The sequence below is a fragment of the Gymnodraco acuticeps genome, unplaced genomic scaffold (genome assembly GCF_902827175.1).
Source record: "Gymnodraco acuticeps unplaced genomic scaffold, fGymAcu1.1, whole genome shotgun sequence".
NCBI lineage: Eukaryota > Metazoa > Chordata > Actinopteri > Perciformes > Bathydraconidae > Gymnodraco > Gymnodraco acuticeps.
In genome coordinates, this window is record NW_022989947.1 from 2,300,892 (window position 1) to 2,326,616 (window position 25,725).

The window sequence follows — 25,725 nt, forward strand, 5'->3', positions numbered from 1 at the left end:
TTCGATCTGTGCATTTCTGTCTTGCGCTACACATGAAGCCAACAACAGCTGTGGGCACAAAGCCTTCAGGATGATCAGATAATCCCAGTACAGTATTATTAAAGGCATAGAGGAAGGAGAAAAAACACAGGCACAAGACTGTCATAATGTTTGGTATTACACCTTTAGATAAAGGTTAAGATCAAATTAGATAACCTGCCAGGAAGAAATAACAAGTGTAAAACAAAATCTGTTGCCTAAGGGCGTTTGATTCATCCTGCAAGAAAGTCAATATACCAAGCTGAAACCATATAACTGTAGAATTTCACAGAGAGCCGTAAAGATGTATTCCTTTTAAACTTTGTACAATACAAAAGCAATCTGCTGTCGCAGCAGTGCGTCCTGAACACCAGAGTTGGTTTTTGTTCTATTGTGTTATAGATTTCATGGCGGAAATATATCTTGAAAAGCAAGAAATTGTTGAAATGATCATGTTATTTCTTTGAGGGAACTTCATGGGGAGTTTTCATTATCATTATGGGGTCACACCGTGTTCACAGAGAAATGACTCTAGTGCATGAGGGAGCAGTGTCCTCTTCCTTTATTTTGGCCAGATTAACTGACAGAATTGAATTGGAGTTTACTGACAGTTTAATACATTATGATGTTGCACCAAACCATTTCCATGTGAAATTGTGTTATTCGGAAAAGTTCATCCCCCGACACCTTTAACCACGCAGTGTCACCGGGGAGAGAGGGCACGGAAGGAAATCACTTAACCGCTGACAAATGGACTCAGGAGAGGCGCAAAGCTCTGGTTCATCTCAGCGTATTAATGGAGCCCCAACCTCCTCTCACTTTTTCATAGCTGAAGTTGAAGCATTATTCCGCCTCGACTTGCATGTTTTGTAATAAATGGTGCTGATAGCGTCCTGGCTTGCTGAAGTACTTACAGTTGTCTTCTCCGTTACGCCAAATTAATATCTTGTATCATGAAAATAATACACATCCCTCTATTTGTTCCGTGTATTATGCTGTAAGGTTACACACTGGAAGAATTATTTGTATGTGAACCAGCTGTGGATCAAAGCAATGCAGCCTTAGGGCTTCAGGATACATTTATTGAGAATGACTCATTGCTCTTAAAGCATGGATATCTTTATTTTAGAAATATTTCAAATGTGAAGTGTAGTTCCCAGCCCTAGTTTCTTTGACTTAATTTAGATGGGAGGTTTTATAAACTAAATATGGGCTAAAAAGATGAGCTCAGCTTGCCCCCCACTTACAAACTAGCTCCCCTTCAACATGATACTTCCTGTTTACTTTCCCCAAAGACCTAATATCATGGAAGTTGGCTCAAAACTAGTTTGTAAACTTAGAGCATGATTTTCCCCAATCAAAATAAGAAAAGGAAAGTAATTGGAGTTACCAACAACTCTCAAACGTAGCCCTCGAACGGCAAAAAGTCCTCACTTTCCAAAGATGTTCCCCCTGCTAAAAGAGAGAAGATATGATTTGCTCTTGTTTAAAAAAAGAACACTGAAAAACACAGATTTTATTCCTCATCATTCCCCGTGGTATATTATGAGAAAAATCAACCGCAGCACACTCTGAAACATAAACACATGAATGCACTCACACACACACACACACACACACACACACACACACACACACACACGCACACGCACACGCACACGCACACACACACACACACACACACACACACAGAGAGATCTGTTTGTCTGCATGTAAAACATTCCCCCTAAGAGGAGGAAAAGCCTTGTGTAACCAGATCCGATTGGCCCTTATATAAAATGGAGAAATATGGGCGGATTGTTGCTCTGTGACGAGCCGCTGAAAGACTGTGACATGAATCTGAGTCCGGGGACCAATCATGCATTTCAGTCGAGGAATGTCAAGACCCTCAGATCTCAGCCTCATGTTGAAACTCAGTCCAATCCCTGTGATTTGAAAGGGTGGATATCTTGTCACTCATGCAGCAAACATCACAGCCTAAAAACATTTTAATCCATGGTTGTTATCTCTTATAAACGTATATATATAAGAAACATTTATAATGTATCTCTCCCTTGAGATATGGTCTTTAACAAAGCACCGGGGTATAGAGGCATTTGTTCTAAACGCCTTGGCTGAATAAGCCTCATTTATAAGGCCAGTGGAGGTTGTTGCATGGCTTGGGGCTCCACTTAAACTCTATGAACTTGCAAATACTTAAACTAGAGGCCATGCAGCTTAATGTACCATACTTGGGGCTGTTCCTTCCCTTCTGGCTTTTACATTGGCTGTCAAATATTGTGAGAATGTCTGTATAGCACTCGATAACTTGCTTCAGTGAGGTGAGGCTCTAAATGCTGATTTGTCATTGGTAAAATATATCATGCCCATGCCCACACACTGTTTTCAAATGTTGACCCTATGACTAAACCTGTAATTTGAAACCTGGGAGAAAATAACAATGAGTTGGAGAAAAGCAGAAGAAACACACTTTCCCCCCCATTTTTTGACACTGTTCAAAACCTGGTGATTCAAATGCAGTTCTTCACATAACCTTGTCTATTCTTTCCCAGAACCTACGGCTTTTATTACACCAGTGGGCCTCTTTCATGCACTTTATGCACTCTGTGCTGCACTGTATAAATGCATTTATCCTGCTTTGGGAGAAACGGCCGCCTCCTGTTTCATATTAACATGAACCCTAAACCTGTCTTTATATATTGCATGTATTAGACTGAACTTTGGCTTACGTTTCCCCCCTCCGGTTCTTTCGTGATGAAGAATACGAGACTGGCAAGCTTTCCAAGCACAGCTGTGAGTCTATGTTGCTGCCAGCGCTCCCCCTCACTATCCCCTCACTATCCCCTGTGTGGTATGGCCCCTGACCTCAGTGAAAATCCTACAGGGGCTAAAAGAGCCTGTTAATGCTCACTCTTGATGTACTGTACAGCTGTGCTTCATTCAAGGTGGTTTGTCTTTGCTCTCACCATGTAAAATGTCAATTAAATCATGGAAAAATGGTCTCAAGATTGCATCATATTTGATATAATCATGAAAGATCAGAGCAATATATATATAATAAAAAACCTTAGTATTGGTCAAAGAAATATGTATTATATATTTCCTTTAGATCTCTATTCAACACACTAATTGTATCAAACACTGTGGAGCACTTACTGTAAACATGAGTTTCATTATTTAACAACCTGTGATTGTTTCGTCAGCAGTATGTCAAAAAGTGGACAGAATAATGTCCGTAGCCAGATTTGAGTTCTCATCTTTGTGCAATAAAAACTGCTTCTTTTGGCCAGCCAACAGTTATTACCTAAACGTTTTAAATTCAATTTAAAATGCTTACTTGGGGACATTTGAACTGTCAAAATTGACATTTGTTCATGAAGAATTTACTTTAACTTGTGTGTACGCTGAACCCCTATTGTAGTATGCATAATAATGATGGGTAGTACGCTCTTAGTCTACCCCTGTTGGTGTGCGTAATACATTTTTGAACAAATCAAACCGACCCTGCCCTAATTGAACAAGGTTTGATTATGGTTTATTTAGCTTATGACAATATGAGAGAATCAACCCATAAAGGAACACTTAAAGGGGACCTATCATGCAAAATGCACTTTTTGATGTCTTTTATACATAAATATGGTCCCCAGTGTGTCGGGGAACTCACGCAGCGTCAGAAAATAAAACTTTCTCCGTACCCGCATCTTTTAAAAACGGGGGTACAACGAGCGGATACAGATTTGCTGCCGATATTACGTAATTTCGGATGGTGGACACACCAAAAAAGTTGCTATCAGAAACAATGCCTGACGTGTTTTGGACGTAATATGGTATTTTTTTACATTAGCAAGCCTCGCTAACACTCAGCGCTAACCTTTACTGAGACCCATAATATGCCTAAAAATAGCAGGTGCACTTTAATCCTCCTGTTTCTGTGAAAAGTTTATTTTTGAGATGCATTGAGTTATTTTTCTATCCAAAGCACTTTTCTGTGATTGACAAGCAAGGCAACCGTATGCATTTACTCATGCAGTAACACCTGCTGTTTGGAGACTGAATACAGGTTGAAACAAGCTCTTTAAGTGGCACTGCTAACCACAGTTTGCAAACACTATAGTATTTGCCCTCGGTCTTTTTAAAATGCCCTGGATTGGCATTAGTTTTCCCTGTATTTTTTTCCATCGCTCTAATGGCCATGACAGCCCAGGTAACCCATCTCGGAGCGCCATAATCCGTCCTGTCAGCAGACTCAGCCCTGTGTTTCCTGGACCCTGGTGATACCCAATACATAATTCCACACTGGGAAGCCCATTGCCAGCCTGTAATCCAAGCATCTTATCAAACCAATCTGCACTTTTCCAGCAAGAACACATCTCGACCGTGACAGAGGGAGGTTTCACAACATCTGGCGCTCGGAGCAGAGAGAGGAAAGGGAGGGAGAAAATGAGGGAAAAAAAAGTGTGAGAACAATCTTGATGCTCTGGTATGGAGATTTTAGATCAACAACACGTCCTGCCTCTCACTTTCGATACAGGTCAGCGAGCGGGCAGCCAGTTGTCTGTGCTTGCCCGCTGCGGAGTGGAGTTATGTATTGATGTTCTTGACGGTAACATTTGTCACTGCGCTCCCTCACAGTTCCTCTCTTCTTCTCTGCCTCTCATCCACACTAACCTCTTCTCTTTTTCTCCAACCTCCTGTTCTCCATTTCCTATTCTTCCCTTCAGCCAAGTGCTGCGGGGAGAGGTCTGCAGAACTACCTATCCCACCAACAACACCACCCCCAGTCCCAGCACACAAGCTACACCTACTGCCCGCCCCATACAGCTGTGAGTACAGTCGGTTTCTTCTTTCTCTGTGTAACTTCATGTCTCTTTGTTCCTCCCATCTCTTTGAATACTTCCCTCTTCTCTCTGTCTTGCTTCTTATATTTAATCACTCCCTCTCTGCTGTCCATTAGTGGCCGTTACTATCAGGGAAGCTCTTATGCACACAGCCGATTCTCTTCCTCCATCTCCCTCCCCTCCCTTTATCTATCCCTTCCCTTTAATCTTTCCCTCTTTTCCCACACTCTCCCCTCTCAAGTCCTCCTTGTGTATATCACTTCCTCTAACTATTTCTTGCTCCCTTCTTCCCCAGCGCTATCTCTTTCTTTTACCCTCTCTCTTCCCTGCAACTTCATTTGTTTTTCTTTCATCCATCCTCTGTATCGACACTATAATGAGAGACTAATTGAGGTAGAGACACTTTTGGACGGCTTCCCTCGTCATTATCCTTGGAATTAATTGCTGTTCTGCAATCCGTTTGATTTGACTTTATTGGTGCGATCTGGTTTTTTAATGCAGTGTTCGGGGTGTGACTGAAACCTGGGCACGAGTGGAATTAAGGAATGTTATTATCGTCATGTTTCTGTCACAGTCACAGAGCTGGAAACAAAGATTTGGCTGTTTCTTTAGTCCTCAGTATTTCTTCCTCTAATAAATATATTTACACGATTTCACCCTAAATCTTTCTCTCTCACAGTTTTATTTCCATTACGACACTGGGATTTTCTCTCATCTGACATACGCACCACTTCAATTCCCAGCTGCCAACATGTTGAGCCTCCCTTAAAGCGCTCGCATGCAACCAATGACGAAATCTAATTGGATTTAAATAGAATAATCAACCCTGTATGTTGGCTTCTTGATGCACACAGAACTACTTTGCATCCATTCCTTTGATATTAAGGTGACCATATATTCAGGCTCTTTTTCTCTAAAAAGGAAGCCAATTAGCTTTGAGTGCTGTGCGTCACTTACAAACTCCACCATGGCCACATTGCGTCTACCAGCACCACCTACTGCTAAGTGAAGCAGGGTTGTTTTAAACAGTGTTGTGTTGTGCAGTAACAGGAAGCAACAATAGAGAACATTCCACAACACAGACAACAAGGCTTTGGCTGTGGTTGTTTCTGGGAACATCTTGGTCCTTTTTGTTCTTAACTGCCCACACCCCTGGGGGATACAGTCATCACGCTGATCAACATCCACACGGGACCCAGGAGAGTCTGAACTCTTTCATCTGGCTGGGATGGTTTGTCCAAAAGCTGAACTAACATAAAGCCACTAAGCATGGTCTGGTTTTTTGAGTATCAAAATAATCTGTCCCTAGACCAGAAAAGTACTGGGTATTCGTCTAACCAGACAAACAGTAGCTGTGTTAAATAGGGCTGCCATTGAACCTTAATATTTGTAACCTTAATACGACTGAAAAGAGCTCGAGTCAGACCTACACTCACATGATATGGTCTTATCAGTCTAATGTTATGTATATCCAATGCACCATTTTGACTATGGCGGTTTATTTCTCTGTCATACATTCCAGGGAATAAACATTGGGTGTATCACACAGCCAGCAGACAAGAGTTAGATAGTGTAAGAAATTCCCTAAATGGATTTGTAACAGATAACACACTCACGCAAATTCAAGACACACACCTTTCTTGTCTTTTTTCTCCTTCACTCTCCTCTCTGTTTTTTTTGTGTTTGTGTTTTGTGGGCTGCGAGGCCACACTTCTCACTCAGTACCCGCTTAACTGGCCTTGGTTACAGAACACCAAGGGGTCATCAAGCGCTTGCCCGCATCTTGACCCTCCAGCTTCAAACCGTAGCAGACTCCGCTGGCTTTAACTGGCCTGTTTTCATGAGACAGTGGGGTGTTTGTTTTATTTTCAGCAGTTTTCATTTTCGTCCCAGTAGGAAGCTATTTCTCCCACACTATCAAGCCTTCGACCAGGGCTGTTAAAAATCCACACTTTGGCCTCGAGGAGGAATCACAGTGCCTGGAGATGGCTAATCCACAAGCACACACTAACAGTCAACAGAGTTCCAGCCTTTGAGTCTGTCTTCTGCATTTGTATAGCTTCTCATGTGCCGCACAAATCGTATATGGATCAGCAATCCCCACAATTCACAAACAAACTAATACATTCTCCCCTCCCTTTTTCTCTCAAGCAGCCTCCTCATCTAGCCTCTGTCATTGTTTTTATTGCTTCCCTAAATGCTATTGTAATGTCAAGCATATTAGATGCATCGAATACCGAACAGAAAGGGAAGAAAAACAGAACTGATAGCTCAGCATGTGTCTGTCCTCTCGGCTGAGGGAGGTGAGTAAATAAAGGGAGAAAGAAAAGCAAGCGAGGATCCAGCAGAGATCAAGAAGCTTTGCCTCCAGTGGGTTTGTAATTACAATGGAAGCGGATACATTTCCACTCTTAATATGGTGGGATGAAGACCCCTCAGGGGGGAAGGTGGTATGACAAAACAGCAGTGGAGAAAGTCATGTAGAAGTCAGGAGCTGTGACTAGAAAGAGAGTTCATGAGAGATGGTATTATTTCCTGTGAATATGCAACGCTTACTTCTACAAAACACTTCTTTATACAATGAATTTCCGTCGCCAATGCATTTTTGTAGAAACATTATTGCTGCTTGCATTGTGTTCTCCTGTAAGTGTGACATCCTTGCACTGCACATGAAACAAAGGGAGGTGGCTGGTTGGTGGTGTGATCTTTGGGTTATACTTTAGTTTGTAAATACATACACAGACCAATCACATTCATTTAAACCGCTCCTGTTGTTGTTTCTTTTAGTTGCCATGAAATATCACAATGGAAATGTAGACATGTAAACACAGTAGAGACACAGAGGAAACATTAGTGACAAAAAAGGGGGAAACAGAAAGGCCTCACTTACACCACTATTACTTTTACTATTAACCAAACAGCTTTATTGGTTAGATAACAGCTTTGTTGAGTGGACCAGCCGTCAGGTACTTTAGTGTAATAAAACATGGCAAACTAATCATAGCACTTGGTGTTATTGGATTCTTTACTTAAAGCCACATGGTCTGCAAAGACTGCCATTGCCTTGACTGTGACTAAGCCGCACATTATAGATTTTCTGGTCTATGGAGAATTGATCACAAGCACAAAGGCAATGGCAAAGGAAGGAAACATTGTGTGTGGTACTTTATGCTAATTGGTGTGACAGAGCCAATGTATGGGTGATAGCAATAATGGAGTGAATGTACAATATCAGTACAAGTGTAGACAGTGTGAATTGAGTTTCCACTGTGCTCCAGGAGTGCTGCTCTTGGGATATTTGATATTGGGCATCTCGCTTTGAGACATTTTCCTATGCAAGCCTCTTACTTTTTGTGACTGCCCCATTTGTGGAACTGAAAGCAGCATTTAAACATAGCTATGGAGTTGCAGTAGGGGAAACAATAGTGCCATGTTTTGCAAGAATTCAAAATAGCAGAACATTCTGAGAAATGTTAAGGATTGTTTCTGAGTCATGTAATCAACACATTTCCAATAACTACAGGGCATGGTTAAGTACAAGAGTCAAAATGTATTGAAAAATAGATGTTATGATTTCAAAATTACACAACATGTTGTTTATCCGATGAAATATTCTGCTTCTATCCATATTTGTTGGCATTATGCCTTTCAAAACAACATTTTCACTGCGGTCAATAAACTGTTTGCTCTCCCGCTTGCCAAAAGCAAAGAGAGGCATGCACTGACCGTTCAGCTTTATTAAAACAAACATTATTCATATTGTGGGACATCATATTAAAGACATTTTTAAGAGATTAAGAGACCCTTTAAGAGTTAACTTTCAATGCTTTTACAGTATAAACACATTAGTGTATCTGTCCTCTGAGGTGTTTCATTTTCTGATGGTATGCCTCCTCATTCAACAGATTATCTCCAAAGTGCTTTATCCAGATGTTGCCAACATTGCTTCAATCATTTTGGTCCCTGTAGTCTAGATATTACTGATTTTGGTGAGTGTTTCATTATTTTGCTTATTTAACTGTACACAACTGGGAGACTCTGCATTGCCAGCTAATTGCATCCATGTAGTGTGGTTCTAACCAAGTTAACCAGAGCTCATGCAGGTGTTTATATGTCAGAGAGTATCAGAGTTGAAGTCCCTTGATCATTTGCTCTTGTTGTGACAAGATATATGAGAAAAAAACTGCGAATGAAATCTGAACTCAAGGGCCAGCCCGCATTGCGTCTATGTGCTGCTGCAGAGTTCATCTTTCTTCATAACATACAGAAAGAGACACACACCTACACACGTGCTGCAGAGAAAAAAAAAATCTCTCTTCTCTCCTTTAGGATAACAAATACTCCACTGGGGAAGTGGTGCAAGAACTGTTTGCCGTTCGACCATTTCCATATGTTATCCTTCCATATGGGAATTCTCATCTTATCAGGCATAGATAACAAGACACGTTTCTCCCCTAATGAAAATATTTGAGTGGGTTATCAATCTTTGATCGGAGGACATGGACATCCCTGTGAACCCTTCAATTTAATCTGGAGGTGTCACCCGGGCAAACTCGGGTTGTTACCTCATTAGACTTGCCGAGCACACACTGGCCAATCATTCAGTCAATACAAACCGGCTCGTAGGGATTCCTCGCACATCACAAGGATTCACAAGGTCTGAAGACTCAGAAGAGACTGAAAGGGAGGTTTTTGAAAAACAAGTGATAATCAGAGAAATAGGAAATAACATACAGTATCATTGTCAAACCCCCAATTACACAGTACTACTCTGCGTTTTAATAAGCAATCAGAAATAGGATTTAACTATCTTTGTTTATAACTATAGAGTAGGTCAGTCAATGATTTCAATGATAAATCACCACATTTACAAATGTTTTCATATTCATCACATGTAGGTGCTACCGACTCACCTTTTCATCCGTCTCTCTTTGTGAGGCCCATCGCTCTGGCACAATTCTTGGTGTTGTGATCAGATTAATTAGCCATAACTCACAAACACCCATTTATACAGGCTGACAGATGACACAGTCATTTAGCTGAATGAATGGCCTGCCTGCTGGCAGCGCGTGAGGATGCGTTCGCTGGCTGATGGCCTGCAAAAAGCAGTTGAGTTGAAGCTTGTTATCTGTGAATCGCCTCAGGAAAGCAAAAATGGTCAGACTATTAAGGAATGAAGAGGCAAGTAAGGTGTGACTTATGGGTGAAAAGGAGTTAGGGAAGATGATATGGCCAAAAGACTAAGATGTAGTTCTAAAATCATCAAAATCCCAGTTTGTCTTTTTTGATGCATTCTTCAAAGACATTTTTTATCCAAGAGAAGAAAGGCTGAATTCCCGGTTGCAGAGGTAGCAGATGCCGTTGTGCACAGTACATGTGCAGTGCGGCTGTGAGACTTTCTGATGGAGTACATTAGCTTACATTTTAGAGTCTGAGTCTCTTTCATCAGCCCTTGAATGAAGATTATTGCTCATTCCTCAAATACTGCAATGATTCATCTTTGCCATGAGCTAGATGGGCTTTGTCCCAGTAATTCATTTAGCTCTCGGGACAGCAGTTGGAATGACTGGTGTCTTCAAGGCCTAATTAAAAGAAAATTGTCTAACATATTCTAGGTCACACTGCTCAAAATCTCTAACCATTTAGGAGGGATTGTTAGGCACTGCCACCTCGTCCTTCGCGGGCTATTTTGCCTGCTAATAGAGTGGCTTGCAGATAGAAAAACAAATGGTTTTATTTGCTTTGTTGATTTCTTCAGGCACCATTTGAATACTGAGACACTTGATGTTTTGTTTATCATTGGTTGCTTGAGTCAATAACTCAATCTACTTAAGGCTTTGTGCTCTGCATGTCTTTGTCTCCGTCTGAGGATTGTTTATTTGAAATCTCTAAGACATTTCACGAATCCTCCTTGTGGAAACAGACCCATAATTACCGTCCTACCCTCAGCTGAATGAGAATGTAACTGTGCATGAATACCTTTGGTTTAGTATCACTTTTTCTAAAAATAACTGTGGTTGGAAGCGCAGGTATTGGCTGTAGTACTCATTTCATTGAACTAGTCCGACTAAAATACAGACGGGAGGTGTCTATCAGTCCTCATAATGAGAATCAATGACTTTAGTTACTGGCACAGAATGGCTCTTACAGTACACACACTTACACACACACACAGGTTCTGAACAATTAAGCGTGAGCTATCGGGCTTAGTGCCTGGGTCCATTGTAAGCGCTCTAAACCTGTTAGACTGTGACAGACCATTAAAAGGCTGCCAAGGCTTCCTTAATTTGCCTCAACAGTGCACACTAAGGCCGAGTGACTGAGTGCAGTGAATGTATCTCTGTGTATGAATGTGCATTAGTTCTTATGACACTCCTTAGCTCACAAACCCCCCCCCCCCCTCTCTTGCGACCATCCCCGCCGCCTCCACAGTAACATTTACACACACTCACAGTTTGACAGTATCAACACCATCAAGTCGCCGCAATATATCTGCCTCCATTTCTCTTCTGGTATTACAGTATTACCGTATAGTGTAGACTTTGTGTTTATTAAGCCATATTCTTCAGACCATTAAAACTCCTGCCAACACTAATGTAGTTTCTGAATCATTATTTTTCTGTAAATTGTTAGGAGCATAATGTAAACAACAGTAATTATCTTTGCATTGCTACAGTGAGTTCAAGCCGGAATCCCCATTGCTTGTCAGCTTATATTATAATATATACATTCCTATTATGCTTGTATTGTTGGACACAGAATCTGCAAATCTGTCAATTGTATTGATGTTTGCAATACTCTGTTAACAAATGTCGATCAGGCCAATCAGGGTGCACCTGTGCCGGTGAATGTTGCTGAAAAGGGAAAAGTAAATTACATGTTGCTCACCATGTTTGTATTTTCCAGCATTTATATCAACATTATAAGCTGATAATATCACACTTTTCTAACAGGTGTATTTTCCAGCTTTTAGAGTGTTTTTTTGTTCAAATAATTCCCTACATAGAATCAAGTCCACATTGTAAAACCACTTCCCCTTTAATTACTAATGCAGCTGACAGGATCTTAACAAAATGCTCACTGTCATAATGACAAAGCACTTTATTTGAAAGTGCACCCATTCACAACATAGGAAAACTCTGTGTGTTTGACACTTCTGAGTAAATGCTTTTTGGGTGTATGTTTCACCTAACAGGCATTTCCTGTCGTGACCAGAGCTTGGCTTTCTCGAACATTAGGAATTAAAGGCCCGGGCCACACGATCCTCAGAGCCAGACCACAGGAATATCCAGAATCTGACAAAGCTTCCAAGCCCCCGCATGTTTCATTTCCTATTTCACAAGAGCGGGCGGTCCATGCAAATTCCTAGCTGCGGTATGCCACCCGTCTTCATTTAGCAGCGGTTCGTGGTTGATATTAGATGTTGGACACAATCGGAGATGTTAGAGGGTGGATTAGGAAGGATGCTGGCAGATCTTACATGAATTTAAATGGGTGCCTTTTCTTGTTCAAATCCTACTGACTGTCATATTTATATGTCATTGCTTGCTTAGTGCTGTTTCTTGGCCATGTTTAACAGCACATTCAGAGCGTCTCATCTGTGAAATCGTTCTTTAGAAAATCAGTTTGCACCTGTTACTTTCTGTTGAGGTGATTAGTCAATGACAGGGCAAGCCAGAGGAACATAAATCAACCATCCTGAGCGGTAAATGTGACCTTAATTCATAATGTTTCAGTCTGATCATGCCCTGGTTTTTCAGCTACACATACAGACACGCACACGTTTACACACTGACATCCATGTACAGATGGGTTCTCATATATACGGCTGCCTGGGGCTGTAGCATTGGCTTTAAAAACACACCTAACATCTGTAAAGCATTATGGTTGATTATACTGGTCCTTCAGTGCAATCATGCAATGCGGGTATGAGCAATGGGTGAACATGAACCGTATGGGAAAGACATGAGATGAAGCCTGAGCTATTCACATGAAGGCATGTGGCCCATGGCTACAGGCACACATCAACACACCCGAACACATTCATTTTTATAATGGTGAAGACTCAACATTAATTATGTAGCCCTTTAAAGATTCACCCAAATAGTTGGGGGATCTACAGTACTAGACTTGTAGATGTCTTTGAAAGCTAGTTTTCATTCAAGCTTTTTTAAAGACTATGATATAACTTTGTACTTTATTGTTGGGTAAATATTAATAAACAGAATCACACCAAATGCTTATTTCAAAGCATATAAAGTTGCAGCAGAAGTTTAACGAGGAGAACAATTCTTTTAATGCGGCTAACCATATTAGTCAACTCAGCCTACAATGCACCCTGGAGACTTGAGAGTAAGTGTATGCAGCCATAACATTGTCTATGTATAACAAAGCATTCCTTATGCTGATTTTTTTTTTTCATTGAAAGTATGCAGAGAAAATGAACTCAAAATGAAGCGGCTGTGGTACCACAACAGTGACCTCCTGAGCTTTATTTAGTTCATTATTTATTTTTGTGGAAATACAATTTCAACATGCAAGTTCCAAGCAGATGTACAGATTGTAGAAAGCCCCGTGAGGAAATGGCAAGGGCTTCTGGTGTTAAAGTAAGTCAAACAATAAATACTATAAAGTCAAATTGTTACAGTATATTGAAATATACAAAACTAGAAATAACAAGATAATACAATGTAACATTACAGCCTTCTATCATATCCTTCTTTCGTCAATCTATGTTCAGTTTTCATTGGGACTTAGTCAGAGCGATGTTGAAGACTGTTATTCCTTCAGGGAATGAAAGGTGTTTTTTTTCCGATTGTGTTCAAATGAAATCACTTTCTGTCGCAAGTGCATGGATACAATTATACAAGTTGTTGCCCAATTTTTCAGGGTTCTTACGGTCATTAAAAACCTGGAAAAGTCATGGAAATTCAAAATGCTAATTCCAGGCCCTGGAAAAGTTTTGGAAAAGTCATGGAAATGTAACTAAAGTTGCATCAAATATAATTTATATTTTATCTAATCGCCGAAATAGTAATACTATAATGATAATAAATACTGTATCGTATAGTAATGGTGGAGGCGTGTGGCGCAGTGGAATTGTGCGTTGGTGTTCAGGTTCAAACCCCACTGCAGTCAGCATGTCGTTGTGTCCCTGAGACACTTCACTGCTGATGTGCTCCTGTGGGGATTGTCCACAGTATTGAGTATGGAAGTCGCTTTGGATGAAAGCGTCTAACAAGTAACATGTAATGTAATGAAACATAAAATGGCATTTAACTGTCGAGGTATTTTGCTGGTGAGAGATTTTAGTTGCTTTAGCGTGTAGAAGCTAGTAAGCCTATTTGATTTGTTTTAGATAGGCACAACATGTTTCATATGCAGACCTTATTTTCCTGTTCCATGTTAAAATAAACCATTTTCAGTGGTACCACTGAGAAAGACTAATTTGTTTGGTCGTGGAAAATTAGGTAAAGGTCATGGAGAAGTCATTGAAAATCATTGGTGAAAAAGTGTATGAACCCTGATTTTTGTTATACCTTCTATAGGTACAACAATAAAAGTGACAGTTAAGAAGCACACTGGATCCGTACTATAGCTTGGATAGTAATCTAGTCAGAAGTGAATAGGGAAACAAGTTGATTTAAAGCAGGAGTGCACTGAATCTTTCTCCATCATTTCCCTGGTTTAACGTCAGTGTTTTGCCCTTGCTGTGTCTCCAGCACACATGCAGCTCAACACTTAATCATCCCACATCTGCCGAATGCCTCGTCAGTGTCCATTGACATTTTAACCGTGCAAAAATATGGACTCTATCGCTTTAGGTTAAAACACAGCTTTGAAACAATTCAGGGGTAAAAAGATCCAGCATATCATGCTCCTGTTGTGATGAGCAGCAGTTTGTCAATGTGGCTATTCAACTTTAATCATATCTCTGAAACAATACATCACTTTTTTGTCTGTGTAGGAATTGAAAAAAGAAGAACGGCTGAATGCATGATTTTGTTACTGTGTTGGGTTTTGCCGCCTAGCTAAGCTGCAGGGGTATTATTTGATTCATTTAACAGCTCTGTTGTTTTGGCAGAACAATGCAGCGCGTGAACAAGTCTTAGTTGAGGAAAGAACTTGATGGTTAACTTCTGTGTCGGCTCTGTCAAGCCACATAATGCAAAGGCATTGCACACTTTGTTACTGCTATACAATAGTGCAGTTTGATACGACAAGGACCACAATGCATCTGGGCCACAGTGTTGACCTTGAAGCTTGAAGTGTGGAGATTTGTCAGCATTTCCATCACCTGTTTCGTTATAGGAAAACCGCTAACACTTTATATTAAGGTACAGATATTTGCCATCAACTAGTTGTTAATTAACATGCATATTGGCAGTTTATTGGCTCTTTATTAGTCTTTATAAAACACATATTAATGCCTTATTCTACATGACCATATTCTACAAGTACTAAACCATTAGTTAAGAGTTTGTCCTTAATAACCCTCTAATTAGTGCTTATTTATTGTAAGTAAGGACATTGTTTTACACGATGTTGGGTCTTAATATGCTCCATATGGGCCTAATAAGACAGTAGTACCACAAGAATAGTAATTCTTCCATAATAACACCTAACAAATATGATCTATTCTTATGTAACAAGACATGAAACTACAAGTGTTAATGTTTCAAAATAACTCAAAATGTGGTATTTCTAACTCAGAATATGTTCCCTATTTTAAAGTGAAGTCTTGTTCATAAGAAATAAGCTAGTAGTTTGACTCTAATATGTTAATGAACAACTAGTTGATGGTGAATATGTGTACCTTAATCTAAAGTGTTACCGGAAAACCTACTGATGATGATGATACAAAGATAGGCAAGGCAAGGCAAGGCAAGTTTATTTATATAGCACTTTTCAACACAAGGCAATTCAAAGTGCTTTACAAAAAATGAAAGAGATTAAGAAAATGGCATTTAAAATCAGTCATCAGATACACACTTTGTATCACTTTTCTTCTAATGGTAAACAATCCTGTGTGTGATATTCTCCCTCCATCCGTCCTCTCCCAGCAGTCAGCCTTGGCTTATGAAAGGTGAAAGGTTTGTCAGAGCCTTGCACGATTTAGTTGGTGCACTTTGATGACTTCAGTACTACTAATTATACAGGCGCCGCCAAGGAGGCAATCTCAAAGTGCATCACCCTGGAAGTCTAACACACTGATATCTAAATGTTACCCAGTGGAGTTGCACCATAAAGTGAACGTTCTTAATCGACTATAGGCTTTCTAGAATCGTAGCTCCATCTGGAAGTATTGCAACACACTAATCCCAGGATAATGTTCAAAAAAAGTACTCCATGTCAGAGATATGCTACCCACTGCGAGGTGCGTCGTGATGTATGCCAAGCATGGTTAAAGTTACTTAGCTCATGCAGACATGTATAGCATACATTACCGTGCCCATGAATTGTGCAACAGTCTTTAATAATGCATACTCCTTACCATTTAAATGGAAGTCTTTTACTTAGCCCTAATTACCTCATTTTACTTCTAACAATTTGGAGAAGGTTTCCACAACTAATTATCAGAGGGGACATATTATACACATTTTCTGGTTAATTCTTATATTTTGGGTTTCCAAAAGATCATCTTTGAATGCGTTTGTGTCAAAAACATCAATTTCCTCAAACTGTCTGAACATACCTGTATTTGTGCTCCGTCCTGTGTCCTGTGTCAGACCCGTTTGTTCTGATCGTCATCCCATAAAAACTGGGTTGACTTATTTCACAGTGTTAGGGATGATAGGCACTCATACGTCCCCTTCAAGGCATAACGATGCTTTGTTTTGGTGTGTATAATAGTTCAGAGGTGTTTCAGCCTGTCACTCATCAAACTAATCCAGACCTTCTGCCTTTTGTCCAAATGTGCATTTTTAGTGTCAGCAACTCCCAGGATGTTAATCCAAATTCAAAAATATTGTACAGTATATCTTGAAAAACCAATGACATTACTTAAACCTGAAATAAAAGTAGATAGCAAGTGAAACAAACTCTAATACAACACTGGTATACTTTTGAAGTTAATAGTGGTAATTTGTTGGTGAAAAATCTCGCATTTTATACATTTAGCAGATATACTGTAGATCGACATTTGACTGTATTTTTCATATATTTTCTCACCACCTAATGAATTAGGTGAGCAAAATGTATTGTCGATAAGTTCTGTGTTATTTTGTCCTGAAGCTTGTCTCTTCAGCTCTTTCTCTCTGTTTTCCTTGTCTCCATGGGCTTCATGCTCTGCATGCAGAGGATGAGACACCGGGGGAGGTTAAGAGAGGAGCTGGAATGGAGTTCTGCTCCATTTACCACCCTGAAATATTCCTCTTAGAACGACACACTCTGTTTTCTCTCTCTCCTTACTCTCTGCACTGTTCCCCACTCTGCCCGTCCCCTTCCTCTCACTTCTCATCTCCGTGTGACATGTGGTCATTTCACTTCATTCCAGGATGGCTTAGCAGTGCTTTAAAACATTGCTGCTGTCCTCCCATCGTATCCGGCTCAATTGCAGGCAGCATCGAGCTCTATTGGCCTATACAGATCTGTTCCTGGAAGCTATAACTCTCTTCTCAACCTCCAATCTCTGTCTGCTGATGGCACAGAACCCCCCTGTGTTACTCCACCATGTTTCTCTTCTACCTATGTGCCTCTGACATGCTATGAACCAGTTACATACACATAAACCATCAAGTATTCAGCATGTTCTTGCTTATGTTTGTTTTATCTCAAGGATAAATCCCTTTTATAAAACGTTCAAACACTTGCAGATCTTATTTTCCTGCGCTTCAGCTTTCTTAAAAAGACAGAAAGAAATAACACACAGTAGCTTTGACAAGAATGAATGAATATAGGGCATTAGCACAATGAATACAACAAAATGCAGATGATACACTCTGACTGCTGGGATGAAGCTTTTAAAGGTCTCAATCCAATTTTGTATGCAATGCGAGTCATTTTTCCTTTTTCTGTGCGGTCTTCTCCCCTCTTCATATTTTAACAATGTGGATTTTGAATATTTTGGCTTTGCATATCACAATCGAGAAAGATCTATTGTTTAAAATCCCACTCTCTCTGCCTTTGCATCACTTAATTCCTTATTATGCAGAGATTTTCTTGGCGTCATCTCTTCTTCATCTGCAGGGATGTGGCTCTGCTGGCCCTGGCAGTGGGAGTCTGGCTGGTTCACAGAAGGACATGACTGCCTCTCAGTTGCATTTGTATGTTATATTAGGGTTAGCATTGAAGCCACACAGGAAGTCTGATCTCTACTGAAGTGTTTTCACCTTTGCTGTCAGAGTAACCTTGACCCTCCTGTGATCTCCGAGTTTCCTCAGAGACGCCTTGCTTTACTTTCTTCTCACAGAGAAAAACAGACCCACCTCACACACATTGAACCGCCACAGCTGTAGACCACCTGACTTAAATTCACAAACTCTTAAACAAAGGTAGTGGGCCTCTTTTCCCTGTACGAAATAATTTGTAACAACTCTGATCTTTGCTCAGAATCACATTAATCAGGAAATGAGTCGGTCGACGTGACTTGTATAATACGATACACATTTGGAATAGAGATCTATTAAGTGTACGCAATTGACTCTTTGAGGTCTGTTGCCCGTCCCTCGTCGGGTGTAGTAAGGGGTTGCTGTGAGTCACTTCTACTCATGCACGTCTGGTCTCATATTTCCTCCCCATTAGGCTTGCATTGCTCTCCTCTGTGTTGTGATAGAAGCTAATGACTCACTGGAACTCTGCCTGGTGTTTATCAAATGTCTCGGTGTAGGGCCGGTGGTCTGAAATCAGTCTGTCCTTTTCACATTTAATGAAGTAGCAGTGTTTCCAATACGCTGGCCATTTGTGTCGGCAAATGTAACATTGACTGCCACATGTTGATATTCTGTTTTGTTTTGTTACTTTTTAAAATTAGCAATTGGTTTTGTCCCGGTTCTACAATGAAAACATCATGTGCGCATAGTAGGTTTGTGGTCGGCTTATCCTGCAGATAAAGCTGATGGCAAAATCCTGAATTTAATCACTACGGAGTTCAAGAATATTTACTTTCATGACAAATTTTGCACATGTGTCCAAAACGGATCCTTTCAAGTTAAGTATATATGTTCTTAACTAGGGCTGCCCCCAATTAGTCGACTAAACGTTAGTTGGCAAAAAAAGTATTTGTCGACAAATGTTCCATTAGTCAAAGACAAGAAAAAAAGAAGCTCCGTGCGCTGCATGTGCTATGACACGTCAGCCGGAAACCCTGCGACTTCATTCGGAGCTGTGCCTGGTCATTCAGTTAATTTGGTCGGGCAGGAAATCCAAAGTGTGGATCTTTCTGAGCGAGAAAAGGATGAGCAAACTACAAAGGCAAAAAGTCTCCTCCATATCCACACCATAACGTATCGTCCACACGGTTCCGTCGCGTGCTTCAACGGAGACGCTTCCCATTCACTTTGAATGGGGTGACGTCACGCTTTGCCGAATTGCATTGTGGTTCCGTCGCGTTGCTTTGCCTAAATTAAACTTTTCAAGCGTTGACGGAAGCGCCAGCCAATCAAATCATATGCCAATACAAGCGCTAGCCAATCAAACCGCGTGCTTGTGTGTCTGGGGCGGGAGATTAATATGATTGGTTGTTGGTTGCACGCCAGACACGCCCACCGGCAAGCTTCAACGCGACGGAACCGTGTGGACGATACGTAAGAGCGCAGCTTCCTGAATGCCGGCTTCATAACAAAACACGGAGCTTAATTATCCCGACAGTAGGAAAACAGCAGCAGTGAGCCAGGCAGTAGCCTATCTTTGTATCAACATACAGTATATATAGACCTATAATATATCATCATTCTGACCTCAGAAAACGATAAAGCTCTCATTTCATGATGAGGGCGTAATGCGCTGAGGGATTTTTGCCGACGCTCATATTTTCAGTGTTTCCGTTTCCTCTGTTGTATTTATTGGGTTGTTATATTCAGATATGGAAGCTAGAACTAAATGTTTCGTGTGTGTCCTCGCTGCTTCTTCACACACACAATAAGAATCCTTACCGGAGCTTCTGCTGTTTATACCTCTGTGCGGTGCGCTGTGACTCTCATGCGCTCTCTACATTTAATTGATATTTCAAAGGTTCATTATTACAGTTTTATTTTATATTTTATGTGAAGCACAACATACCATGCTGTTATAATAACGCTCTTCATCAGCCTTTGAAACTGAAACCATTTTGGGAGAAAAAAAAAGAATTAAATCATATATCATAAACGTGCGACGATTAGTCGACTAATTGACGACTATTGGTCGACTAGAAACATCTTTTGTCGAGGGCAGCCCTATTCTTAATGCAACGCTTCCAGTCTCAGAGACCCTACTCCCTAAATAATGTATAAGCATGCATGTAAAGAGCCTAGCTAGTATGGCTGTATTTTGTTAGAATACAGCTGGGTTGTCGGACCTAGCACGCTATAGCTGCTAAGGAGTGTGGGTGTTCCTCATCCAGCACGCACACACTGTGAGAAAGACTGAATGGTAGTATTAAATAAATAGCCAAACCAGGTGACAAGATCATCATAAGAAATACAAATAAAGTGAAGCTTTCTGTAATCATATTTTAGCTATATCATTCTGCTCTAGCACTGTGGAAAATGATACTCTCACAGGATACTCTCACTCTCACTTTATGTGTTGAATTACCTCAGGCTGTCATCTGTAAGTGCACTGAAAAGAATGTATTAAGGAATTGCATGTGTTAGAGATGTAGTGAACTTACACTCATAATGTTAACACATGTCTTCACAGAGTTTGGGAACGGGTTGGTCGGGGCGTGTTTAAGCGTGTACATCATTCAGTGTTAGAATAGTCCTTCTGCTGGACTATTTTCCAACCAAAATAAACCTATAGTTTTAGAGGATGTTCATGTTTGGAGACTTGCACGATGAGATTCAACAGACTTCTATTTTCGCACAAGTAATTTGTCTTTGTGATTATGTGAAAATCAGTTGTAATCTAATTGGCTTCTTGATTTCTGATGTGATGTTTTAAATCACCTAATCAAATTATGTCGCACCATGGGTATGAGCTTCAGGAAACGGCATGAAGATAAATTGAAACATATTCAGTGCTCAGAACCACTTCAGAGGTTAGCCATGCTTTTTTCTTTCTGTGGTTTACGCTTCTTTTTTTTCAATTTGAGTAAATCTGCCAACATTTGTGGTTTTCTTTAGACCCCTCGATATTTGAAGTTATTAAATTATCTTTCTTTTTTATACACATGATCTCAGATCTGGCATTAATTTCTCTTAGCATGCCTTCACATTTAACTAAATTAGATTTAGTTTTAAGGGAAAACTTTTTATAGTGGTACTACAGTTTCATACAAACTTAATCATCTGTATTTAGTAATCTTCTGTCGTATGACGAACAGCAGCCTTCAAACAACATCTGTTTATCCGCCTGTTCATGATTGGAGCGATCATCAACATTCAGTCGTGTTTTTTGAGATTATTTTAAACTTTAATCAGAGCATCTCTGCTTTAATCCAAAACACAAACACAGTCCTAAGATCATACTTAGACAAAGATAGTTCATCTTTCACTTGAGTAAAAGGCCCTGGGGGACGTTGGTTAGTCAAGCTACATCAGTCCGTTTGCATAAAACATGTAAGATGATCTCATAGTGCTTGGGTATCTCCCAACAGAACCACCGCCAAAGGCCAAAGGCTTTTCCAGGAATACCAGACCCCAATGTTCCTCAAATCCACTTCCCTCCTCTCCCCCTTGCCTCCATTATTGTATCCCTCTTCCTCCCCCACCCTTCCCTTGACACTGGGCCAGCCTTTCCTCAAATTCCATGCATATGATCCATTCTGGGAAACACCCGTGACAGGACTGACCCTAACCCTAACCCTAACCACAGGAAGCAAAGCCTCATGGTTTCTGCACCGGCTTGAAGGAGTCCAGTAGTCCCATTGGGGAAAGGGTCGGGCAGTAGGGCAAATGTGCTTTCTAAGAAATCATTTTGGCTCGGATCATTTTTTACTTCTGTTTTTGTGGTAAGTAAACAAGACATGATTCAGTTATATGTTAGTAAATGTAAACCATGCCTTCATCCCTCTTCTTACAAATACAGTATGTCACTCTTTTTAAATAGAGATTGAAGACATTAGCAGTTTAACAGTTGTTTCAGGACACTAATATCTCCATGGATGCTAATTTAATTGAAAAATCTAACAAAAACAAATATGGCTTCTACCGTTTGCCGAGTAAGAATTTGAATGATCTCATTCTTTAAATGCTAAAAAAAAAAACTTGAAATCTCTGTTGAAATAGTCTGACCTCATGCTTTGGATTTCTTTTCTAGACTTGTCTTACTCTTTGGACAGGGATTGCATCTACTCAACACCTTCAGGGGCCTAGGGTTGGGTTCCAACATTTCGATTCCAACGGCATCATTTAGACATGTGAATTTCGGTTCCGCTTTTCGATGCCTGAGGAAATGTTTCTCGCCGCTCTCCGTAGCCTACTGTATGACAGCGGCGGGGCGGGAAATGTGGCGTTGTACCTACACTTCCTACAGCGTGACCAGGGCCGGCCCGTCGCACTGGCGTTATAGATGTTCGCCTAGGGCGCCAGATCTGTGGAGGCGCCGCGCTGACAGCTCTGGGAGGGAAAACAAATTAGGTCAATGTAACACCTTTTTCATCCCGGTTACACTTTTCATTTGCCCTGTACGATGGGCGCTGTAAGTGATGAAAATGGGGGATGTTGGCTTATCTGGCGCCCGCAGCTCACAGACAAAGTGCGAGTGAGCGTGGGAGCGAGCAAGGGAGAAAGGGAGGGCGCTGTTGTTATTAGCATCTGGTGCTAGCTGCTCTAACGGAAGAAGAAGATGTTTCTACAATGATGTGGAGGGAGAGTCCTCTCCAGTCAGACTGAGGCTGATAACTACAGCTCAGTGAGGTAAATAACTCTTGAGTGTTTAGATAGTTCACTTTAGTCTAAGTTATCTCAGTGGGTCTCAAAAGTTTTGATCACAATTTATGTAAACACATATTTCCAAGGCACTCCTTTATAATTATTGGGATAAAACAGGTTTGAAATCATTCCAATGTATACTATAGGACAGTAAACCAGACATATCGTTTTAAACTGGAGATAAAAAAATATGCATAAATAAAATAATAAGATATGATTGAACAACAAAAATAAAATAAGTTACATGTATTTGTTATTGGCTATGGTAGGTTACTGGTTATGTTCATACTTATTTGATTATTACAAATGTAAACCGATCTTTTTCATATGGGTGTTTAGAGTTGTACCCCCTAGATCTAGTCTCTATTAATTCTGCTTAAAGTGCACCAGATTGAAGCATTTTACTTTAAAATGTTCAAACATTTCTTCCCGGTATGCCTGAGAAGGCAGATATGCTTGTTTTTCTCAACAAGAACTGTTTTTAAATGGGGGGGGGGGGTTTCCTTTAAAAGTTGGACTGTTGCACTGTTGTAGCTTCAGTGGTTCTCAGGTTACAGTTACATAGCAGTGAATATAAACAGACTGATTAATGTGAATATTACTGTAAACTAACCTGTGTAAAAGTTTCTCGAATAAATGTAATTTATTTGGTGGAAGAAGCAATTTATAATTTTTTTACCCTGCCCCTCAAAGAATCGGAATTGAGAACCGTTAAGAACCGGAATCGAAAATAGAATCGGAATCAGAATCGTGGAAATTCAAACGATACCCAACCCTACAGGGGCCTGATACACTCGGCTGTCTTCCTATTCTTCTATTCTAAAGACCTGTAAATGACTCACCCATGATCTTAATTTAGAAAGTGCATCAAAGAAAGACCTCCAAATAGATGCCTGGGTTTTTTGTTCTTCGAAAAATGTTTGACAGACCTCGTCTGCAAAGTATTACCAGATATTTCTTTGTGTAAGATTTTAAATATTTAAAACAGCAGAGAGGCACAGTTTGAGTTCCATCTTGACAAATCAGTTTTCACTGGGAAAAAAAACATTGAATTCATTTTGAAATAATCCAGCACAAAATATGCTGTTCTGGGTGGCAAGCCCCAGTGTACAAATAAGGTTAAATACAAATATGTAGGGAAATCACTTCAAACCTATCTTCTAATTCAACAAGTCTTTATATTTTGTTGAAAAATTGAAACAATTATCAATTTTTGTTCTAGATTAGCATGCCTCAACCACCACATGGAGATGACTAAAGCACATGGTGTTGCATAAGGAAGGATACAAAACAGAGAGATACTCACTCTCCGTTTTCGTGAAATATTTGGCTGCAAATCACCTGTGTGTGACGTCAATCTCACTGATTCAAACCAGAGCGCTTGCATCACCATCAGAGCAAAGCACACGTCTTATCTTCAAGGTCTGCTTCCACAGAATGAAACACGGTGCCGACATTTATTTACATGCACCGTTCATTATTGCTCTCCAGTGACAATGCTTGAAAATGCCTCAATAATAGAAGTAACCTTTGCCAACTCTTGGCTGAGAGTTCACCTCAGGGTGGTTTCTCATGTTGTCTGTAAGGGCCACAGGTCAACTTCTTTAATTTCAAGTCTCAATTCCCGACTCTTAATTCTTAATGGTTGGGTCAATGAATATTAATGGTTTTCAGCCGACCAATGTCTGTAATGTTACTCCCCTGTGTTCCATTCTCTGTCGACTAATTAGAATAAACATTAGAAAAATCTTCGAGTCAAAAACAGTCGCTAATAATCCTACATTTCAAAATATTTGGGATTTATTTTCTTATGGATTTGAGTTTGGAATATGGCTGTAAAGAAGTACATTTCTAAAACTGTAGCTCAAACTACTGATTGTCATTCTCTATTACTTCATGTATCTCTTGTCATGAACATTAAATGAAATGGTAAACAGACTTGTTACAATTTCCCAGAGCCAAAGGTGATACCGACAGATAGCAAATGTTTTTTCCAGCAGACTAAAACACAGAGATATTTAAGTAACTACATGATATGCAAATACATTCTCACACTAAAGAAAAATAAACATTTTTTTAAATCTGGGTGATAATTACACTTATTCACACAGTACATTGCAAGCACACTTTTTATTGTATTACTTTGATCGCTTAATTTGCATTTTTTTCTCCATATATGAATCTTCTCTGCCTCCTCCAGGTTCTGTCTCCCACTGCGTCTTATCTTATTTTCTCTCCATATCTCTTTCTATTACTCTCTCCATTGGCCTTTTCTGTCTTACTGTCTTTGTTCTCTACTTTCTGCCTTTTCCCCAGATGCTGAGAGTTTATGTGTCTAGTTGATCCACAGGCTGTTAATCTGGTAATCCACAATCGATATCAGCCCCATCTCTTTCCTACAGATAGAAGTGGCCTATCTGATAATTATATTTTGCTCTCTATATCTGTAAAAGGCTGCCCTTCCCCTCCCTGCTTTGTTTTGGTCCCTGGGATTCTTCTTCTGCTATTGATTGCATCTGTCCACATGCACATGTGTACACATCGCTCTCCTAAAAATATGTAATTTTTCAATACATTATATGTCTTAAAACAAACTCCTCATAGTTGAAAATAATCTGTATTGCAAAGAAATCACGTTTTTATTGACAAATGTTCTTGCAATTGATCAATTTATTCATACAATATTCATTTTGGATAGTTCATTGTTGGACTCGAAATCTGTAATTCGGTTATTATTTGTTGAGAAGCAGATGTGAGCCTCATGGGTTTTTATGTAATGCTCTCGAGTGTAACAGATACATTACACAACTAATCTCATCAAATCTGAGTTTAGTTTTAGACGTGTAAATTGTGAA

General features: G+C 40.1%; 1 protein-coding gene across 7 annotated transcripts in view; it reads left to right on the top strand.

The window, feature by feature from the left end:
- The window catches only part of rbms3 (RNA binding motif, single stranded interacting protein), a 286,571-nt gene that overhangs the window by 60,820 nt on the left and 200,026 nt on the right, over nt 1-25,725 (top strand). For 6 of the 7 annotated variants that reach the window (XM_034210322.1, XM_034210321.1, XM_034210326.1 and 3 more), the window contains one exon: nt 4,740-4,841. The exons of the other annotated variant lie outside the window; for it this stretch is intronic. In XM_034210322.1, coding sequence (XP_034066213.1) covers nt 4,740-4,841 — 102 coding nt within the window. The remainder of the gene's footprint in view (nt 1-4,739; nt 4,842-25,725) is intronic. 7 annotated transcript variants of the gene reach the window in all.